Here is a 19,766-nt window from a genome sequence, read left to right as displayed (position 1 = left end):
TCACAGTATGTTTCCCCAAAACCTTACCCTAAATCAGATTTGGAAAGTGGTGACTCCCTTATTTTTTCCTCCTGGCCACGGGCCATAAACATTGGTATTTCTAGGAATGTAGGCCTGAATTTGAGGAAGGGCCATGGTCTCTGGTGCCTCCATTCTGACTGGATCTCTGCATTGTGTCTACCAGGGGAGAATCGCTTTGTCTCGCCGCTGTCTTGGGACTTGGTGGGACGAAACCTCTTCGCCATGGCTGTGGAAGGGGTGGTGTTCTTCCTCATCACTGTGTTGATCCAGTACCGATTCTTCATCAGGCCCAGGTGAGCTTTCTCTCAGAACTCACAGAGCACCCGGTTGATGGTCACGGAGGAGGAACACAGGGAAACACTCGCCAGTGGTGGTTGGATTGACTTGAACTCAAAACAGATAATCAAACTGATTTTCCTAATGTGGGCATCTCCCGGCCCCCAACACTGCCGACAACTCTGGAGTATGGATTTTACAGGACTGCTTTAGAAACTGGGTCTTTGACTTAGAAAATAACTTGAAAAGTTGATTTGGTTTTTTTCTTAATTTTTTCCCCCCTAAGACCTGTAAAGGCAAAGCTTCTTCCTCTGAATGATGAGGATGAAGATGTGAGGAGGGAGAGACAGAGAATTCTTGATGGTGGAGGACAGAATGACATCTTGGAAGTCAAGGAGCTGACTAAGGTGAGGCAATGAGGACAGGCTATAACAACTTGTCTTCAATTTTTTCAGCTTTATATGTTGGAAACTAGCATTTTGCTGACTCCATAAAAAGAGCATGCTTCCTAAAATGTGCATCTGTACCAAGTTTCTGTCAATTTAATTTTATTTAAAATACACCATGGGGACTTCTTAATTAAAGAAATCCTACTGAAAATAATTATACTTTGAATTCTCATTCTTGAGTATATTTGTTTTTTAACACATTTATGCATTAGTTATTAAAACATCTAATGTTGTGTATCGAGGCAAAGCTGAAGTTGATAGAATAATGATTGATTTTGAGTTTCATGGTCCAAAAAGCTGGTAAATTTCCATTGCTTAAGAAGAGGGTCTGTTTCAGCCCTTTCTAGGTGCCAGAATCCCAACAAATTCACTTTTCTGTAATCTGTTCAATATTTGCAATGTTTTGATAACGAATTATTACCCTGTAAAATTTAGTTTTTAAAATATCTACAATGTCTTTACATATTAAATGAAAATTATATAAATATTAATGACCAATATATTTTTTAAAAGTCTGACGTTAGATTAAAAAATAAAAAAGAAATTCACTTGTATTTTGAGCTTCAGGGTCATTCAGAAGCCAGTTGCCACAGAGACAGACCCAGGCTTTAGCACATCACATGTGCGACTTAGTCTTATCGACGAGTCTTATTTTGTGGTGTGTTTAGGTCATAATTCTCTCTTCCACAGTTGCCTGGGACAGCTGTGAGTCACTGCAGCTCATGAATTTTTGCATTTTGTTTGTTGCAGGTATATAGAAGGAAGAGGAAACCTGCCGTTGACAGGATTTGCATTGGCATTCCTCCTGGTGAGGTAAAGAGACTTTGTCTACTTTGTGTTTGCCCCTATTAATTCAGACTGTCTCTACTGCAATCAAACAATAATGTCTGTAAGGTGTTAAAAGTGGTTTTAAAAGGCTTCTCCATTTATATCTGTGTGGAGCAATCAGTCATTGAAAGGATGGGGGCCCCATATATCAGCAATTTTGGATAATCTCAGACAATGTAAGAAAAGTATGCACATCCAAAATGTGATTTTGTGATCCATTCCAGGTGATAATGAAATTCAAATAGATTTTAAAAGATAGATTTTCTCCTTTCTCGTTTATGTGTGTATTCTTGTATGCCCTTTAGCCAGATTAGATGGTGAAATTTGACTTGTTGGCTTTCATTACTGTTTTTCACACATTAACTTTGGTCTTAACCTGACGACTCAAATGATATTTACAAATACACCCACACTTTCATTATAAAACATATGTTTAAATATCTATATGATTTCTTAAAACCAAGAAAATAGTTGACTCTTCATTAAGAATGATGTTTTAGGATCATGTTACATGAAAATGAAGCTGAGGTGACTATTTTATAAGGGTCATTTATATTCAGATTTTTAGTAGTTTACTTATACAACTTACCCAATCTTTTTCAGTGCTTTGGACTTCTAGGTGTCAATGGGGCTGGGAAATCATCAACTTTCAAGATGTTAACGGGAGATACCAGTGTTACCAGAGGAGATGCTTTTCTTAACAAAAACAGGTGAGAAAAGAAGTCTGTGTTTTGCCACGGACTTCTTAAAAACTTTATTTAAATGAATATGTTGTTATTTTTCTGATTATAGCAGTACTCTGTAGTTTCTAAAAATGTTGAAATATAGTAAAACTGTAAAGAAGAAAATACAAGTCATCCATAATCCCAGTACCTAGAGATAACTACTATTTACATTTCATTTTAGTCTCACTCTTTTTTTTTAGCAGCTTTATTCAGGGATGATTTACATGCCGTACAATTTACTTGTTTTAAGAGTACAACAAATGACTTTTAGGCAATTTACAGAATTGTGCAACCATTATCACAATACAATTTTAGAACATTCCCATCACCCCAAATCTCTCTACTTTATATACACATATAAATATATTATAAAATTGACATCATGCTACATCTAGATTTTTAAATTAGTTCTTTTGTTGTTAATGACTGTATTATTGTATACGATACAATATATACTGGTTACGTATTCTAAGATGTAGAAATTTTGCTGTATAACATGCATCTATGTACACGTACCTATAGTTTATTTCACCAATTCCTTATTGTTAGACACTTGTTTCTGTTTTTCATTAAATGTGTCCTTGTATTCATCTTGATTGTTTCCTCAGGGAAAATTCCTACAAGATAAAAGGTTATCTATATACTTGCCAAGTTGCCCTCGCTAAAGGGTGTGCCAACTGTTGGTGTCACCGTGGGCTATTATCCGAGAGTGCACAGATCACTAAGCAGTCTGATCGTAAGGGGTACAGTACACTTTAGAGTCCTGTTAGGCAATGCTACACTCGAGCACTCGAAATATGTGGGACTTCTCTGGGCTTTTTATATTGGAGAGATGGTACAAGGCAGTGGCTTTCAAACTCTTTGATCATGACCCACAATACCAAAATCAATACATTTTACCTCTCAACCGAGTGAATACACAAAAACACATAAACAGGCATATAGCTTAAATAAAAGTTTTGTAAAACATTACCTACTCTTCCTGCTTGCAGCGCACTCTGATATTTCTTATTCTACTATCTACCACACCATTTAAAAAATACTGGCTGTGACCCGCTAAATTTATTTCACAACGTACTAATGGGTGGTGATTCACAATTTGGACAAGGGGCTGCTAGCCAATAAAATTGAAAAGAGCAAGGAACTTAATGTACTCATGGCTGTCTGCATCTTACACGTTTTTTCAGTAGCAGTGTAAAGGAGGTTTAAGAGAACAGAATTTCTAGAATAGTTGGCCTAAGGCTACACACCTGCTTTCCCCATCTTGTTCCTAGTACCAGGCTCCTGGGGCACACAGCAATGGCAGCAATAACTGGCCCAAACTAAGGTTCGTCACAGTGCCTGGTTCTGAGAGGTGGTGTGGGCAGTGTAGCTGTGAGGTCCAGGCACAGGGTCTGTGAGCGCCTCAATCATAGTTCTGGAAAAGGCTGGATCTGGGAGTACCAATTTATATGCAGAGAGGAATGAATACTGCTGATGGGCCAAACTCGTGGTTGTCCAGAGGTGGCTAAAGTGCAGCTATCAGCCTGGATGTGACACTGAGCTTTCTCCTACATTAGGGATCCCTAACCCGAGAATGGCTTCATAGGGCCTAAAAACTGCCCCCACCAATATATGTCAAATTGTGTCTGTAGGTATATTTTTTGTTGTCATCAGATTCTCAGAGGGTCTGCGATCAAAAAAACCTTCAAAACCAGGAGGATTCCTGGGTTGAGTATTTAGTGGGACCAAGGGGTCTGGATCATGTTATGTGCGAGTCAATGTATGGGCAGCAAAAAGCAGAGGAAGTCACAGCGAGTTGCTGAGCCTCCTCTGATGTGAATGGAGCAACAGAGCCCATGGTGCATATGACTGGGCCACAGAATCGAGTCAGGGATGGACACTTAGTGTTAAAGTCCCAGGATAGTGTGACTCAGGCTGTTGATAAAGATGGTGCCACAGCTGGGATGGACTTGGGAATTCTGAAATGGGACTGAGCCTGCAGACTGAGGTGCTGGGGGAGCCAGGTGCAAGGACTGGGCAGGGTGTAGGCCAGAACCCTGACTTCCAGGAGGGGCTGGCATCCTGGGGGCAGAAAGGCTTTTCCTTCAAGCTATAGCAGGTGTGCTCGCTGGTGTGTTGGTCATGCGCAAGCACTCTTCTTAGGAATATTAGGCAAGCTGATCTGATCAGAGTATCTAAATGCTTAAAAACCTGACCAGTTTTGTTTTCCTTTGCAGTATCTTATCAAACATCCACGAAGTACATCAGAACATGGGCTATTGCCCTCAGTTCGATGCCATCACAGAGCTGCTGACTGGAAGAGAGCACGTGGAGTTCTTTGCACTCTTGAGAGGCGTCCCAGAGAGAGAAGTCGGCAAGGTACCGTGGGCACCGGAAAGCCAGCCTGTCTCCCTTGGCGTCCTAACAGTGTACCTTACGGCTGTGACCTTCACACATGACCATCGGCTTCAGGCTGTTCTTCCTTGTGGATGCAGCAATGTGAAGTGTTGGCTCTTCGCAGCTCCTTTCAGGGTGGGAAGCCGTGGTGGCGGTGGGACAGGGATAGGTGAACTGCCTCACACCGGCAGACAGAGAGGGAGTGCTGCTCCCACCCACGCGAGTCCCTGCCCCCCTGCTGCTGGTTCCTCCACACTTGCCAGGTCGTGATTGTATAGAACCTGGTCCTACTCAGTGAAAGAGTTTTCATACGCAAGTGTAAGAAAGCATGATAAAATTCCCAAACCCAACAAAGGTCAAGACGCTTTTTATCACCCTTAGGTTGGTGAGTGGGCAATTCGGAAACTGGGCCTCGTGAAGTATGGAGAAAAGTATGCTGGGGACTATAGCGGAGGCAACAAGCGCAAGCTCTCGACGGCCATGGCATTGATTGGCGGGCCTCCTGTGGTGTTTCTGGTGAGTGTGACTGTGAATGGGAAACTTTGTCCTGGCCTGAATGGAAGACACCTCTTTTCTAAAGTCCTCGATGTCCAGGCCGTGCATGGCTGGCTTGGCAATGGCAAGCCCCCCTCCCCTGATGAGGAACAGCAGGGCAGCCTCAGAGAACCAGAGGGAAGCTCCCTCTCCCCTCTCCTTGACACACATTGGGGTGGCTCTGACATGCCCTCAGATGCTCCAAAGGAGGAGATACTCCAGGGACCTTGTTTCTCTAGCATGGAGAACCCCAACAGGTGCAGCTGAGGCTGGTGTGTGATTTGACCTTTCTCTGGACCATACTATATGCCATCTATGTGTTCATCCCCTGAAGACTGAGAGTGTGGATACAGCTTCAGGATCCCCAAGGTAGCACCTGGGTCATAGTTCCTTACATACAGATAAATGGAAAACAGAAGGTCAGACTAACAGTGGCCCTTGACCCTTTTTCTTCTGTAGAGGAGAAGAGCACTGAAGTTATTACAGGAAGAAGCCTTGGGCTGAGGCTTTAAAGTTATCCAGACTATTTGGATTTGGCATTTGTTTCTCTAAAACTAGCAAGTACAGTATAACAGGCTAAGCCAGAGTGAACTAGAATTTAAAAATAAGAAAAGGAATTTTACCCAAACCTTAAACTGACTTCAGTATCAGACAAAAATAATTTTTAGTATATACTTGTCAGTCATGAAAAGATGGTTGAAACTAAAAGACTTTTCCCCTTCCCTTTCTGTTTATTTGGAGAAATTTCATTTCATAAAAAATTAGAAAAAAAAATTAGAGTTTTCTACTTCAGTGATGCATGTAAAAGTGAACTGGTTGCAAACAGTATGAAATATTCTTGTATGTAAGGTCTGGTTCTTTGGTCCATCAGGAAATAAATAGAATGGTAAGTTAAAACTTAGGCTATTTCAGAGATGCTTCTGAATTTAAAACCAAACCTATCTTTGATTTTTTTTTTTCCCAGCACATAATAGGGTTTATTTTATTCTAATTACAGGATGAACCGACCACAGGCATGGACCCCAAAGCCCGGCGATTCTTGTGGAATTGTGCCTTAAGTATCATCAAGGAAGGGAGATCAGTAGTGCTTACATCTCATAGGTCTGTAGTAAAGACTTAGCTTGGCTTTTTTGTTGCGTAACTTTTAAGTTTTCCAAGTACTGTATATGATCATTGTATAAAAAATAGAAAACACAGAAAGGCAAATAGAAAAAGAAATTATGATCACCTGACATTGCATCACTAGGAGACAGCTATTACTGTCATCAGGCCATATATCTTTGCAGAGTTTCCCTATGCAAATCTATACACAGTGTATATGTTTTTTACAAACAAAAATGCAAGCTTTAGCATGTATACTAAGTTCTTTTTCCCTTAACAATACTGAGAACATTATTCCAAGTCAGTTAATTTAGATGTGTCATCATTTCTTATAGCTATTAGTGAATAGTATTCCATTAGGATATACCCTAATTTATTTAACCATTCCTCTTTTGTGTAGACATTTGGATCATTTCCAACTTTCTTCACGATTATAAACGGCATGGCAGTGAACAGCGTTTTCCCTCCATCTTCATGTATTTGTAACAGGATGCAATTACGCCCTAGGAAGCTGGGGATCTGTTTCTTTGAAATGCCAAATGACATGGTGATGTTCTGATGGTTATAGGAGCATCTCTCTAAAACTAAGCCTCATTCTGTTTTCCCACAGCATGGAAGAATGCGAAGCTCTTTGCACTAGGATGGCAATTATGGTCAATGGGCGGTTCAGGTGTCTTGGCAGTGTCCAACATCTGAAAAATAGGTAACAAAGATAGTTTCTTTGGGATCCCACATACTGAGAAATCGTGTATTTATTCTTTTGTGAGTGTACACATGGTGGCTCTAAAATAAAGGGAAATAAACTGAACGAGATGGTATAGTGGAAAGAATGAGGACTTTGAAGTCAAACAGAGCTGCATGCAAATTCTGTCTTTACCTTTTATGGGTTGTATGCACTTCAGCAAGTTATTTAACCTCTCTGAGAGGCAGTGTTCTAGGAATATCTACTTTCTAGCTTTGTTATAGAGATGTAATGGGAAGATTTATATGTGCCAGTAAGGTTAGCGCATAGGCTTCAGAGTCAAGCACAAGTTGGGTCCACACCCTGGCCCTACCATTTCTGATCTACGTACCATGAGCAAGTGACTAACACTCTCAGTTTCGATTTCTCTGTAATATCTGACAGACCTCACAGGTCTAGGTGAGGATTAAATGAAGTCACGTCTAAAGCCCTCGGCGAGGCAGCTCACACAGAATAGGTATTCAGTACGTGACCACTGGTTCCTGCTCTCTGAAACTTATTTCTGGGTCTGGCAGGGACCTGTCTCTTTCATGGCCCAAGTGGGGTTCTCAGAGTTAAATATTCTTTGGAGAAGTTTCCCGAGGGTCTTCCATTTGGACTTTCTTTTTCCTGCTTTCAGGTTTGGAGATGGTTATACAATAGTCGTACGAATAGCAGGGTCCAACCCTGACCTGAAGCCTGTCCAGGAGTTCTTTGAACTCGCCTTCCCGGGAAGCGTGCTGAAGGAGAAGCACCGGAACATGCTGCAGTACCAGCTTCCCTCTTCACTGTCTTCCCTGGCCAGGATTTTCAGCATCCTTTCCCAGAGCAAAAAGCGACTCCACATAGAAGACTACTCTGTCTCTCAGACAACACTTGACCAAGTAAGCTTAGAGTGTCAAAAACAGGTTTCCTTTTCAGAGTGAGGCTTCCTGCCGCTTCTCCACCCACTGCCCATTGTGGGCCCTATAGCACAGTATAGATGAGCTGAGCATGAACTCCTGATCTACTACTACTAGTTATGCTTTTTACCTAACCTCCCTGAATCTGCAAAGGGAGATGATACTACCAACTTCGTAGGGCTCATGTGAGAATAAATTGTCATAATAATCATAAAAACTGCAGTTTTTTATTGAGTATCTGCCATGGGCAGGTATTATGCCAGGTGCCTTATCCCATTTAAATTAGGTAACATCAGGTACCAAATAGATCCTGGCACTTAGTAGGTGTTCAGTAAATGTTAGTTTTCAGCCCTCTTCCCTTTAATCAGGCCTGTATGAGTCAAAGTAAATAGATGATTGAGCAGTTGGTGATTTGGGGGGCAATAATAGAAGGTGAGTTTTTTAGGTTAATGCTTTGTCAAGTATTCCCCTCTCCCTCTCACACAAAATTTTCTAGTTAATCTATTTATTCAATCTCGTATTCTCTAATTTTCACGTGGGGAAAAATGCAACTAGAATCAAGAGAGCAAGTTAGAGCTATTTATAAAGTCCACCTTTATTTTGACAGGTATTTGTAAACTTTGCCAAGGACCAAAGTGATGATGACCACTTAAAGGACCTGTCATTACACAAAAACCAGACAGTAGTGGATGTTGCACTTCTCACATCTTTTCTGCAGGACGAGAAAGTGAAAGAAAGTTATGTATGAAGAATCCTGTTCATACAGGGTGGCTAGAAGAAAGGAGGAACTAGACCTTCCTTTGCACTATGTGAAGTGTTCCAGAGGGAAGAGCTGGAAGATTTTGTGGGAAGAGGTAAACTGGATACTGTACTGATACTATTCAATGCAATGCAATTCAATGCAATGAAAACAAAATTCCATTACAAGGGCAGTGCCTTTGTAGCCTATGTCTTGTATGGCTCTCGAGTGAGAAAGACTTGAATTTAGTTTATTACCTTATACTTATGTGAAACTCTAGTATGGAACCCAGTGGACATATGGGTTTGACATACTTTTTTGTTCCTTTGTATTCTAACTGGGGTTGCAACAATAATTCATCAAGTAATCATGGCCAGTGGTTGTTTATCAAAATCAAAAGGCATCCTCATTCATTAAGCCGTGCCAAGCCAGGAGACTGGTTTCCCGGTGACACAGCCAGTGTCGGCAGTGAGTGCGCCGGATTACTAATGCCAAGTTGCTCAGAAAGTCCGAAGCACCATGGTGTGTCACGCACACTTTTGTGAAAGCTGCTCTGCTCAGAGTCTGTTGACATCATCAAATATCGGGTGACAAAATGGTTCCATGTGTGGGGAAAGTCCTGCTTTGATTCCCTCTTTGATGAGCTGCTCTGATGGTGGTGATGTGCAAATTGCAACATGCAAATTGCATGGTAACATGCAAGAGTGAGACTTGGTTTCGTTGTCGTCCTTGCCTGGAACCATGAGTCTCTGAGGCTATCTTTCTGGGACTCTTTAAGTATACTTAGATCCTGGTTAAGAAGCAAAGAATCAGCAACCGCATTGTTGGGGCCTCAGGCTGTGGAAGCCAGGGCACGGGATGAGGAGGATGATGCGTTCAAACCAAGGGAGGCCTGTGTCCATTTGTCCTGATCGTCTGCTAACACGGTACAGTGCATCTCAAGATCTTGTTGCTTGATACAAGCATAGTATTATTTCTGGCTTTTTGGATTAATCTAGAATATGAAAAGATGGAGTTGTATTTTGAGAAAAATCTTTGTACTTTTAATGTTACTTGGAATTGTAAGTTCTGTCAGTGACTTCTGAAACCTTAGAATGGCCTCTTTGTAGAACCCTGTGGCACAGAGGAGTATGGCCACACTGCCGCACTAGCTTTATTTTTTCATGTAAGTTTGTGAATGGATCATCTAATGCCTAGTGACTAGAAAACAGTGTGATGGCCAAGATCTCATGACAACATTGTATTTAAGTTTCTTTAAGATCGTTTAGAATACTTTTAGTATCAGTGCATTAATCAAGTATTTTTTGAGTGTATGTTATAACTGAGTATGGATGGACGCGGTGAGGAGATATTAAGTCTCAGTAGATTTCCTGTGCCATGTTTGTCAGCTAACTGGTTTACAAATACAGGTTTTGTTGTGGTTGTGGGAACCCACTGGAAGAATATTGGGCAGCCCACTTTTTGAAAATAGCAACAATGCAAAAGCCAAGAAAGTTTAAATGTCATAAGGATCACAAGACTATATAACGAATACTTTCACAGAGAAGATGGCTGGCTTCAAAGCTTGTTGAATAACATAAAACTGTGCTTATGGCATTTAGTACCTTCGAATAATTGACTTTGAAAATCTCAGATACCCCATTCTGACAATCTCAAATTTGTCATCTCTTCAATCACTAACCTATCATGAAAAAAACCAAAAAAACAAAAAACAGCAAATGCCCCCACGTGAAGATTATCTCAGACTTTTCTAACCCAGTTTAATTTTTTTAGTCAGTAAATACTTGTTAAAAATAATATTGCACTAATGTTTAATGTCATCTGTCTTGAGGCAACAAAATTATGAGAGAAATACTGTTTGGTAAAGTCATCTTTCAATATCATTACTAATGTCTTCTTTAAAAAAAATTTAGATATTAACTCTAAAGGTGCAAGATTTCAGATCTATCCAAATCTGTATTTTCTCTTTTAAAATTTACTCTATGTTATCATGCAACTTGTTGCTTGGAAAAAGAAAATGACCTTTAGGGGACTTCCCTGGTGGTCCAGTGGTTAAGACTTTACCTTCTAATGCAGGGGGTGCAGGTTCGATCCCTGGTTGGGGAGCCAAGATCCCACATGCCTCACGGCCAAAAAACCAAAACATAAAACAGAAGCAATATTGTAATAAATTCAATAAAGACTTTAAAAATGGCCCACATCAAAAAGTTTAAAAAAAAAAAAAGAAATGAATGCCGATATTTTCTAAAATGCTAAGCAAGCAATGGAGGCATTTTTCCAATAACTATTGGCATGAGCTCATATTTTATGCTATCTTTAATGATATAAAATTTATAGAATAATTGTTTCTCCTTGTTCAATACTTTTCAAAAGCAAGCTTCTGTTTTCCCATTTCACTAGAATCATGTTCTAATTCTGTATTATATTAAAACCATGAGTAGCTCCTTTATTTGATTACTTCAAGGCCATGTTTTAAAATATCAAAAGACACTGTGAACTACTTTTTTAAAAATGCAACATTTCAATATAGATTTAAAGGTTCTCTTAAGCTAGAAAAAGTCTACAGCTACCCATCTACTTCATTAGTATTGTTACCTTTTAGACTATCCAAACAGCAGTCTTTTAAATTTTTCTGTGTAAGCCTAATTATAGTAGAAATTTTTACAACTCTCTGCTCAGTCAGGTAAAATTTCTATATAATCCCTGTGGAAATGTAACCATGTGAGTTTCAGAAATTTTCACAAGTGTTTAAAGATTTCAGCTTTTGCTTCTTTTGGACACCTTAAACCTTATTAACTGTGAATATGAAAAATACAAAAGAAAACAATAACAAAGCCCTCTATAGGTAAACGCCCAGCATAGGTCATTGTTAAAAAACAAATAACCAAACCTCAAACTACTGTATTTCAATATCTGTACTGAAGGCATACTCATTGTGACTATTAAATGTTGCGCAGCATTCACTGTATACTAATCATTGACTAAAGGGATGTGTCTGTTTTCTTCTCGTGGTTGTATATATCAGGTAAACATTTTTTCCAAAGAGCCATGTGTCATATTATCTTGAACCACTTTGACGCTGAGATCTTAATTTCTACCCTTGTTACCATTTACTAGTAATAATATAGTGCTATAGTCATATTGTTCTTATTCTCTTCAGAATGTTGCATCCCTTTTTATAGAATGTTTAACCTTCCATGAGGTTTAAGTATTCTGTTCTCCCGTCTTATACCCTACGATGAAGCTATGTTTCTGTGCTTTTTCTTTATCATTGGCCCTTCATTCCAAGCACTTTATGCTGTCTGTAATGGGATCTATTTTTGCACTGGAATATCTGAGAATTGCAAAACTAGACAAAAGTTTCACAATAGATTTCTAAGTTAAATCATTTTCATTAAAAGAAAAAAAAGAAAAAAATTTTGTATTGTCAATAACTTTATATGAAGTATTAAAAAGGCATATTTCTATGTTGTAATAAGTCACGAAATAAACCTGTGACGGTTCTGTTGTGTCTGTACTTATTTATTTTCGTGCATTCATAGCACCACCTACTGCTGGAGCCATTTAATAAAAACCTCATTACTTCATTTGGCACTGAGGAAGCTCAAAGGCAGCCTTCGGTGCTCTTTTTTTTATTCAACCAAAATACAAGGACACAGTGTGGCAGGTGTACCCGCAAGGTGCTGGCAAGGGTGAGCATGCAGGAAAAATAGGCAAACGTGGGAGGAGAGACGATACTAATGTTGGAGGGGCCTTCCCTTTCTTCTGTAAGAAGTGCTGTGCAGTCTGCGCCCAAGATTATGTAGTGCTATGATATGTGGGTGCATTTGTCGTAGCTCACAAGCATCGTTTCTGAGACTGACTGCTAATCTCGGTCCTTGAAGAACCCCTGTCAAACAGGCCCTCTTAGGCAGCACAGTGGAGTCGTGGCTCTGCTTGTGACCACTTGATGGCCGTGACGTGTAGAGAGCAGTCCTTTGCTAAGGTGTGGATCTGAACTTTGCGGGGCGGGAGGATTGTGGCTTTGCAACTGAGCCTGGTTGACTGCCCAGCATCAGCATCACAATTACGTCTCTCCCCCTTGAAGTTCACATTAGAGCCACTTTAAGGAAATGACAGAAAATTGTGTTTGTGAAAAACGACAATTGAGGGAGAGAAAAAAAAATACTGAAAAATAAAAGGCAGTTAGTTAAGATAATATGTTACTCATGAGTCTTGACCAAAACATTCTTCTCTCTAGGAAAAAAGCCTGTATAAACATTTACAGGTTCAAAAAAACTCTGGAAACTTTGGAATGCTAATGCATACATTGAATAAGAAAAAGCTTGAGAAGATTAGCTACCTTTTTCAAGGGTTTAACTGTGTTGTCAGGTATTTTATTTAATCCTCAGAACCTGCCATATGAGGTAAGTAGTACCATTTGACATATGAGTAAACTGACTCAGAGAATAAGGAACTGTTCAAAGAGACACAGCTAGTAACTGGCAGAGGGTTCTTTCGGTGAAGTTGGGTATCAGTTAAAATTGTCCTTATAAAATCAATTTGGCATCATTATGCAATAATGTAACAAATACTTCTTGAACTCTCTCATGCTCCAGATACTCTTCTAGGTTCTGGGGATACAGTGTTGAAGAAGGCCGAATACCTGCTCTAATGAACTTGAATTTCAATGGAGAAGTTATATTCATAGTCACAACAGATGTGTGGGTAAAGAAATATAATAAATTCAGACAGCACTAAGTGCTAAGAAGAAAATACAACACAGTACCAATAACCACGGAGAGGTGTCAGGCCTCTGCGGAGTGACATATGAGCTCAGATGTGAATAAAATGAACAGGAGCCAACATTTGAAGGTGGGTAGGAAGAATGTTCCTGGAAGAAAGAACACTCGGTGCAAAAGCCCCAAGTGGGAAAATCTTGGCAAGTTGGGGAGCAAGGAGAGAATTCCAGTGCCTCTGGAGTTGTAGGCAATGGAATCAGAGATGGCAGGAACCAGAACTTGTGGAGCCTTGTAGTCCAGCGTAAGGTACCTGGATTTTATTGTTAGTGCAATAAGGAGCTGCTGGAGAGTTTTAAACAAGGAAGTGGCTTGATGTATGTTTCAGAAAGAACTTTGCTGGTTATATGGGGAGAAAGGACAGTAGGGAGGCTAAGTAGGAGAGGACGGTAGATTGGGCCAGGATGGTAGCAACAGACATAGGAAGGAATTGTAACGCTGAGGATCTATTTTAGAGATACAGCCAACAGGACTTGCTGATGGGCTGCAAAGGGGATGAGGGAAAGGAGATACCAAGGTGACTTCTAATTTCTGACCCAAACTAGGTAGATGGTTGTGTTCAAAAGGCAGTTAGTATTTCAGTCTGCAGCTCAGAGGCAAGGATGGGAAAAAAGATAAAAATGGGTGAATCATCGGCATATATATGGTACTTAAGCCTTTGGACTGAATGAGCTTACCTAGAGAGAGGGAAGAGAGAGAATATTCTTGAGGCTTGAGACGCTACCCACATTTAGAAGACACACCAGCAAAGAAAAAAAAGAGACTGGCCAGTTGGGAGGAGGGAAGTCTAAGAGTAAGATGCCATATATTAAAGCTCAGAATCAAGTGTATTTGGGAAGGTAAGAAGTGGTCGATTGTGTCCAACATGGCTGAAAAGATGAGCAAGGTAGAGGCGGCAGAAGACCATTGATTTTGGTAACAAAGATCCTTGGTGACCTTCAGAAGAATCATTTCAGCAGACTGGCAAAGCTGCAGGCCTTTCTGGATTGATTTCAGGGAAGAATAAGAGGTAAGGAAGGGAAGATGGTGAGTATACACAACTCTACAGAGAGTTTTGCTTTGAAGGGAAACAGAAAACACCACAATAGCTGGATTACAAAACTTCTATTTGGATTCTTTTCTTGCCTGTTGATAGTATAGGCTGCACCTGAGCACCATCTCACCTTTCCCTTCTGACTTCTTGCTTGTTTGTTTTTTAATCCTTTAGACACTTCTTCTATTAGGAGCCTAACACACTGTACCTTGTTTTCCAAATTCCCTTTAGACAACTAATTCATAATTTACTATATGTTTTAGAAACGTAAAATAATACAGCTATAAATTTATAATATGTCTTAGAAACGTAAAATATAGACTATCAAAAGAGCTTGGAAATACCAAACCTAGTTTTAGAAAGCAGAGGTATACAACTAAAATGGAAATTAAAGGTGTTTCAAGGAAAACCCTAGCGTATCTGTGGTGGTACTGAAGAAACCTTCCTTCTGGGATTACTATCATCCTATTTTCTTGATATAACATAACGTTTACAATAAAGTTGGTAAATTATTACTGTGTCACCATCCTATAGTAACACAGTAAAAGCTCCAGATACGATAATATAAATATAAAATGCAAATTAAGAAAAAACCAAAATGGCTATGTAGGCCTTTATTAGGGCAAGCATTTCCATAAACATAAAGATCTCCTTAAAACAAATAGATGTCCCAAGGATCTTCGTTAAATAGTGATCCAAAATGAACAAAAATTAATAAAACTGTAAACACATTTCAGCATATAAAACAAGTCTTCTGAAGTTTTTTTAAAATTATTTTCCAAGTGAAAGTTACAAGTAATTAATGTGAAAACCATAATTAAAACAGGTGACACAGGTTATACTGTACTTTCCCAAGGTAAAGAAATATATTTGATATAATATTCTCCTGAATTCCATTTGATATAACAAAATAAACTTTACTGGGCAAAAATGCTTTAAAAATCTCAGATAACACAGACATGATTAAAAGATATACACTGTGTATAAATAATTTAAAGATATTGTCAGTCACAGAAATGTAAAATCATTATATGAATATAAGAAATGCTATAGAGCAAAATATTGTTAGAGAAGAAGAGATATTCTGAAACAAATGAAAAGTCAAGATTAAGAAGTAGTGGCGACTACATATTTCTAAAGTATAATAGATACTGAAATGCCAAGGGGAAAATGAACAGAACTCTCCTGAGACGGTAGTGACAATGGACAGAGCTGGCTTTTAAACTGCTAACCATTAGCAGACACATCTTATGGCAGTTCATGAAATGCTTCATATTGCAGTGGAAAACTATTTCAATGGTGAAAATGACATAGGAATCAGAAGCATATTCTTCTGAGACACTAGGTAATTTACACTTTCTCGAACTGAAAAAAAATTCATAAGAAGGTATATAAAGTTATTGACTAAATCAGATTTGTTCTAAGAATAACTTGTGCTTAGTGAAATAGCTTACCAGCTGCCACAACTCTGGGATGCTCATGAGACTGATGTCTCCCAGCTGCTCGGCCATGTGCACTCTCGTTCCACCAAAGAACATGAACTACAGAAATAAACCAGAAATAGATTCTAAAAACTGTGGCATTACTACAAATAAGAAAGACAGAAACATTAATCAGAAACTGAAAGTCCTATTCTTTAACTCAAAATAGTGAGTACAAGGTAACACTAAGTATGTTAGTGATAAGATTTCAGAGGGATCAGAGATTTGGGAGAGAAAGTTATAAGATAATTAGCCAAACTGGTTTTATAGATGAAGAAACAGAAGGCTTTTATTTTAAAAAGCAAAACTATAAAAAAATTGTGTTTACTACTGAAAATTTGGCTGATACAAAGAATATAAAAAGTGCCATAATCTTAACCACCTAGAGAAAACCTCTTTTAATATTAATATTTAGTATATTTCCTTCAAAAACTATGAGTAAAATAAAATTAGGGTCTTGCTCTATATTATGCTTAGAAATAGATTTTTAAAAATCAACAATGAGTATTTTCTTTGGCAGTGATATTAATTTTTAATGGCTCTGTGAATTCCTCCTTATAGATATAGCAACTTTTTGTCCCAACACCTTATTGTTGTTATATTCAAAATACATATTGTTGTTATATTCAAAATAGTGTGGTATTCTACAAAATACTCAAATAAGTGTACTTGTACTTATTTAAATTTTAAAAAAATAATTATAAGTAATATGTGTTAGCTGTATAGATTTTGGAAAATGCAGATAAACAAAAACAGAAAACAATAATCATTTCTAATCCTACCAACCTGAAATAACTACTTTTCAATTTTGGTGTATCTTTTCCATATTTATGTATATATGTATTTATTTTTATATGTTTAAATATTTATATACACACAGAATATATGTTTATGCTTATATAACATACATGATGTATATGATTTATGTGTGTCTATTTGTGTATTACAAGTATATTATATACATAGGGTCATATCACATTGTCTGTCAAAACTCACCCTTCCCCCTCCCCATATCCTCAAGTCCGTTCTCCAGTAGGTCTGCGCCGATTGAGCTTTTTTATAATAAAATCATCAACTCATTGTTTTTCCTTCATTGTTTCTTCATTTGTTATTTTGGCTTAAGACATATACTTGTCATTCATATTATTAAATAAATTTATCTATATTTTATTTTAGTAATTCTATAACTTTTTTCTACATTGAAATCTATAACCCATTTGAATTTTATTTTTTAGCATACGGTATGAGATGGACATCTAATAATTTTCATAATTTTTCTCCTATTCATGTATTTTCCAATTTGAAAATAAATTTTTCTGTATATTCTGATAATTTTCTTAGGATGTATTATTAGAAGTTAAATTTCTTGGTAAAGATCAGAAGCTCAGCTTTGAATATGCTAGGTGTGAGATGTCCACTGGACATTCAAGTAAGGAAGTTGAGGAGGCAGATGGATATAATGTGTCTTTTAACTATTTTATTAGCTATTCTTAGTCACTTATCCTTCCAGGTAAACTTTACATACATTTTTTTAGTTTGCCACAAAAAATGCTCTGAAATTCTGACTGCAATCATTTTCAACTTTAAAAGTTAAATGGCCCAAATAAGTGTTTATTAAAAAAGTTAAGGTATGTATAATTATGTTTGCTGTGTATACTTGACTAGAGTGTTAGGAAGTAATTGTTAATCATGCACATGCATTATTTCTAATATACATATACACACATATATGTACATGTACATACATATACATAAATATATGACATTTTGGTCTTTTTCTCATGTCATTCATACACACACACACACACACACACAAATGCAAGGTTGACGGAAATATCCTTTAAGAACCATTAGTTCTTTTTGTATTAGAGGTATGGTCACTATATAAATTTTTGCTGTGTTTAATCTTCTGAGTCTTAGTGAACTTAACTTTAGGTAGGAAATTACCTGCCAGAAATTATGCCCTGTGAATGCAAATGTGTGTGTATGTAAATATGTACATGCACACGTGTATACACACACTCATGGCATTTGTGTTTACGATTTCATGTTATTGTAGTTTTGGATATCATGTGCTAATTCCTGAAGCTGATTAATCAAAATTATCTAATACAAATGTTGGTACAAACAAAACTATGGACAAATTTTGGGCTCATGTTGACCAGCTGGTATGTCAAATGAAACCAGTAGGCTCCTTTCTCTGACATATTTTTGGTTATAACACACAATTGCCTATATATGTGATTTAATTGTGCATGTCATATTTATAATTAGCTACTTGAGTTCATTCCACTCATGTCCCCTATGAGTTATATTCCGATTGCCCAAGTGTCTAAGCTTACAATGAAAGCAGGTATTCCCACCAAAAACAACTGTAGCTATGCCTACTTTTGGTGGACATGTTTTTTTGTGTCATTTTAACCAAATTCTAATAAGACAATATTACACAACTGCCTGGTATAAGTTTAATAAGTATTGTAAATAATATATATCAGAAAATGAGCCAGTGGGTATTTGTAACAGTTGCTTTTTTAGTTGATTTTTCAGGAATTTGTATTGATACTTGGAAACAAGTATGTGGTCAAGGCACATAATTTTGTTATCTTTCACAAGAGAAAGAAACAAGTAACAAAGGAAGCCCAGGGAAAGCTTAAACAGCAGTTCAGATAAGAATGTGTGTGCTGGGGGAAGTGATTTTTGTTGCAGGGCAGAAACTAGAACTGTGCTGGGAGAAGAATCATGAGTGCTTCAAGCTCCCTTATATTCATGTCAGGGCTCATTTTCAGCAGCAATAACTTCCAAGTCACCTATAAGAGAGCATTTGATCGACATTTAGTAAAGTCAAAGTTCAGGATAAAGTTGTAAGGAATAATTTTGGCCCTGCCCCGGTAGAGAGACTCAGTATAAAGGCTGTATTGCTAATCTTGAGTGATGGGGCCATTATGGCTCCTCTTTAGTCTTTACAGAAAGTCAGTCTCTATGTAAATCCCCTTCTTGTCCTATTGCTTGAGAAAGGAGTACAAACCTAAACAACAAAAGGAGAAAAATCTTTGGTTAGATGCGCGTATTAGACCAATTCCCGTCAGTTAAAGCTATTTTGTACATCTCTCATTAAGTTTAAATGAGGTTGTCATCCTATGTACTGTGAGGTTCCTTACCCTACCTGCCTGACTTGGGCACTGACCTCAGGAGACAGTGGCAGCTGGGAGGATGCTTCACCACCGGCACCCTGGGCCCCTCTTTAAGGTTCTCTGTCTGCAAAATGCTGGGAGGTTGCGTATTTCGTTAAAAAGGGGGAGGCCAGTTCTGTTGCTAGCTGCTGGTTGACCTTTTACTCCCTCCCCCTTCAGCCTGAAAGGGTCTGTCAAAGGACAAATCAAAGAGAAACTGGACCACCGCATGCCATAGGCCCCAATGCTGAGACAGCGATAGCGCGGGGCGGCAAGAACGCAGCAGCTGGCGCTTCGGGGGTGTCCTCACGGCTACCTGGCACCTAGGCTGCAAAAGCCCTCCCGTCCATGGCTGTTCGCGAGCCGGCCGGAGGCAACCCTGGCAGTGGGTCTTCCCCTAACGGCACCCTTCCTCCCCCAGCTTGTCCCTGCGTCCTTGCCCTGCGGGTTCTAGGACTTGCACTAGAACTCTGGCGGCTGCAGCGAGCTCTCAGACCTGGGCTCTTCGGCCTGTAGGCGCATGCGCGGCCAGCGCGCTCCCAGCAGTCCCCTCCCCTCCCCTTCCCTCCCCTCCCCCAGGAGACATTTTGGGCACGTCCCGGCAGCAGGTACCCGAAGAGCCAGTGTAC

The 19,766-nt window shown here is 38.8% G+C and overlaps 1 protein-coding gene across 3 annotated transcripts in view; it reads left to right on the top strand.

The window, feature by feature from the left end:
• The window catches only part of ABCA1 (ATP binding cassette subfamily A member 1), a 129,542-nt gene extending 120,695 nt beyond the window's left edge, over positions 1 to 8,847 (top strand). For all 3 annotated transcript variants that reach the window (XM_024753651.1, XM_024753648.1, XM_024753650.1), the window contains exons 41-50: positions 185 to 314; positions 584 to 704; positions 1,497 to 1,559; positions 2,178 to 2,284; positions 4,519 to 4,660; positions 5,060 to 5,194; positions 6,210 to 6,313; positions 6,924 to 7,016; positions 7,675 to 7,918; positions 8,544 to 8,847. In XM_024753651.1, the coding sequence (XP_024609419.1) occupies positions 185 to 314; positions 584 to 704; positions 1,497 to 1,559; positions 2,178 to 2,284; positions 4,519 to 4,660; positions 5,060 to 5,194; positions 6,210 to 6,313; positions 6,924 to 7,016; positions 7,675 to 7,918; positions 8,544 to 8,684 (1,280 nt within the window). In that variant the 3' untranslated portion in view covers positions 8,685 to 8,847. The remainder of the gene's footprint in view (positions 1 to 184; positions 315 to 583; positions 705 to 1,496; positions 1,560 to 2,177; positions 2,285 to 4,518; positions 4,661 to 5,059; positions 5,195 to 6,209; positions 6,314 to 6,923; positions 7,017 to 7,674; positions 7,919 to 8,543) is intronic.
• Positions 8,848 to 19,766: the final 10,919 nt, after the last annotated feature.

This window comes from Neophocaena asiaeorientalis, unplaced genomic scaffold (genome assembly GCF_003031525.2).
Source record: "Neophocaena asiaeorientalis asiaeorientalis breed wild unplaced genomic scaffold, Neophocaena_asiaeorientalis_V1.1 scaffold342, whole genome shotgun sequence".
NCBI lineage: Eukaryota > Metazoa > Chordata > Mammalia > Artiodactyla > Phocoenidae > Neophocaena > Neophocaena asiaeorientalis.
The sequence above is the reverse complement of the archived record's forward strand: the minus strand, read 5'-3'. Positions and strand labels throughout refer to the sequence as shown.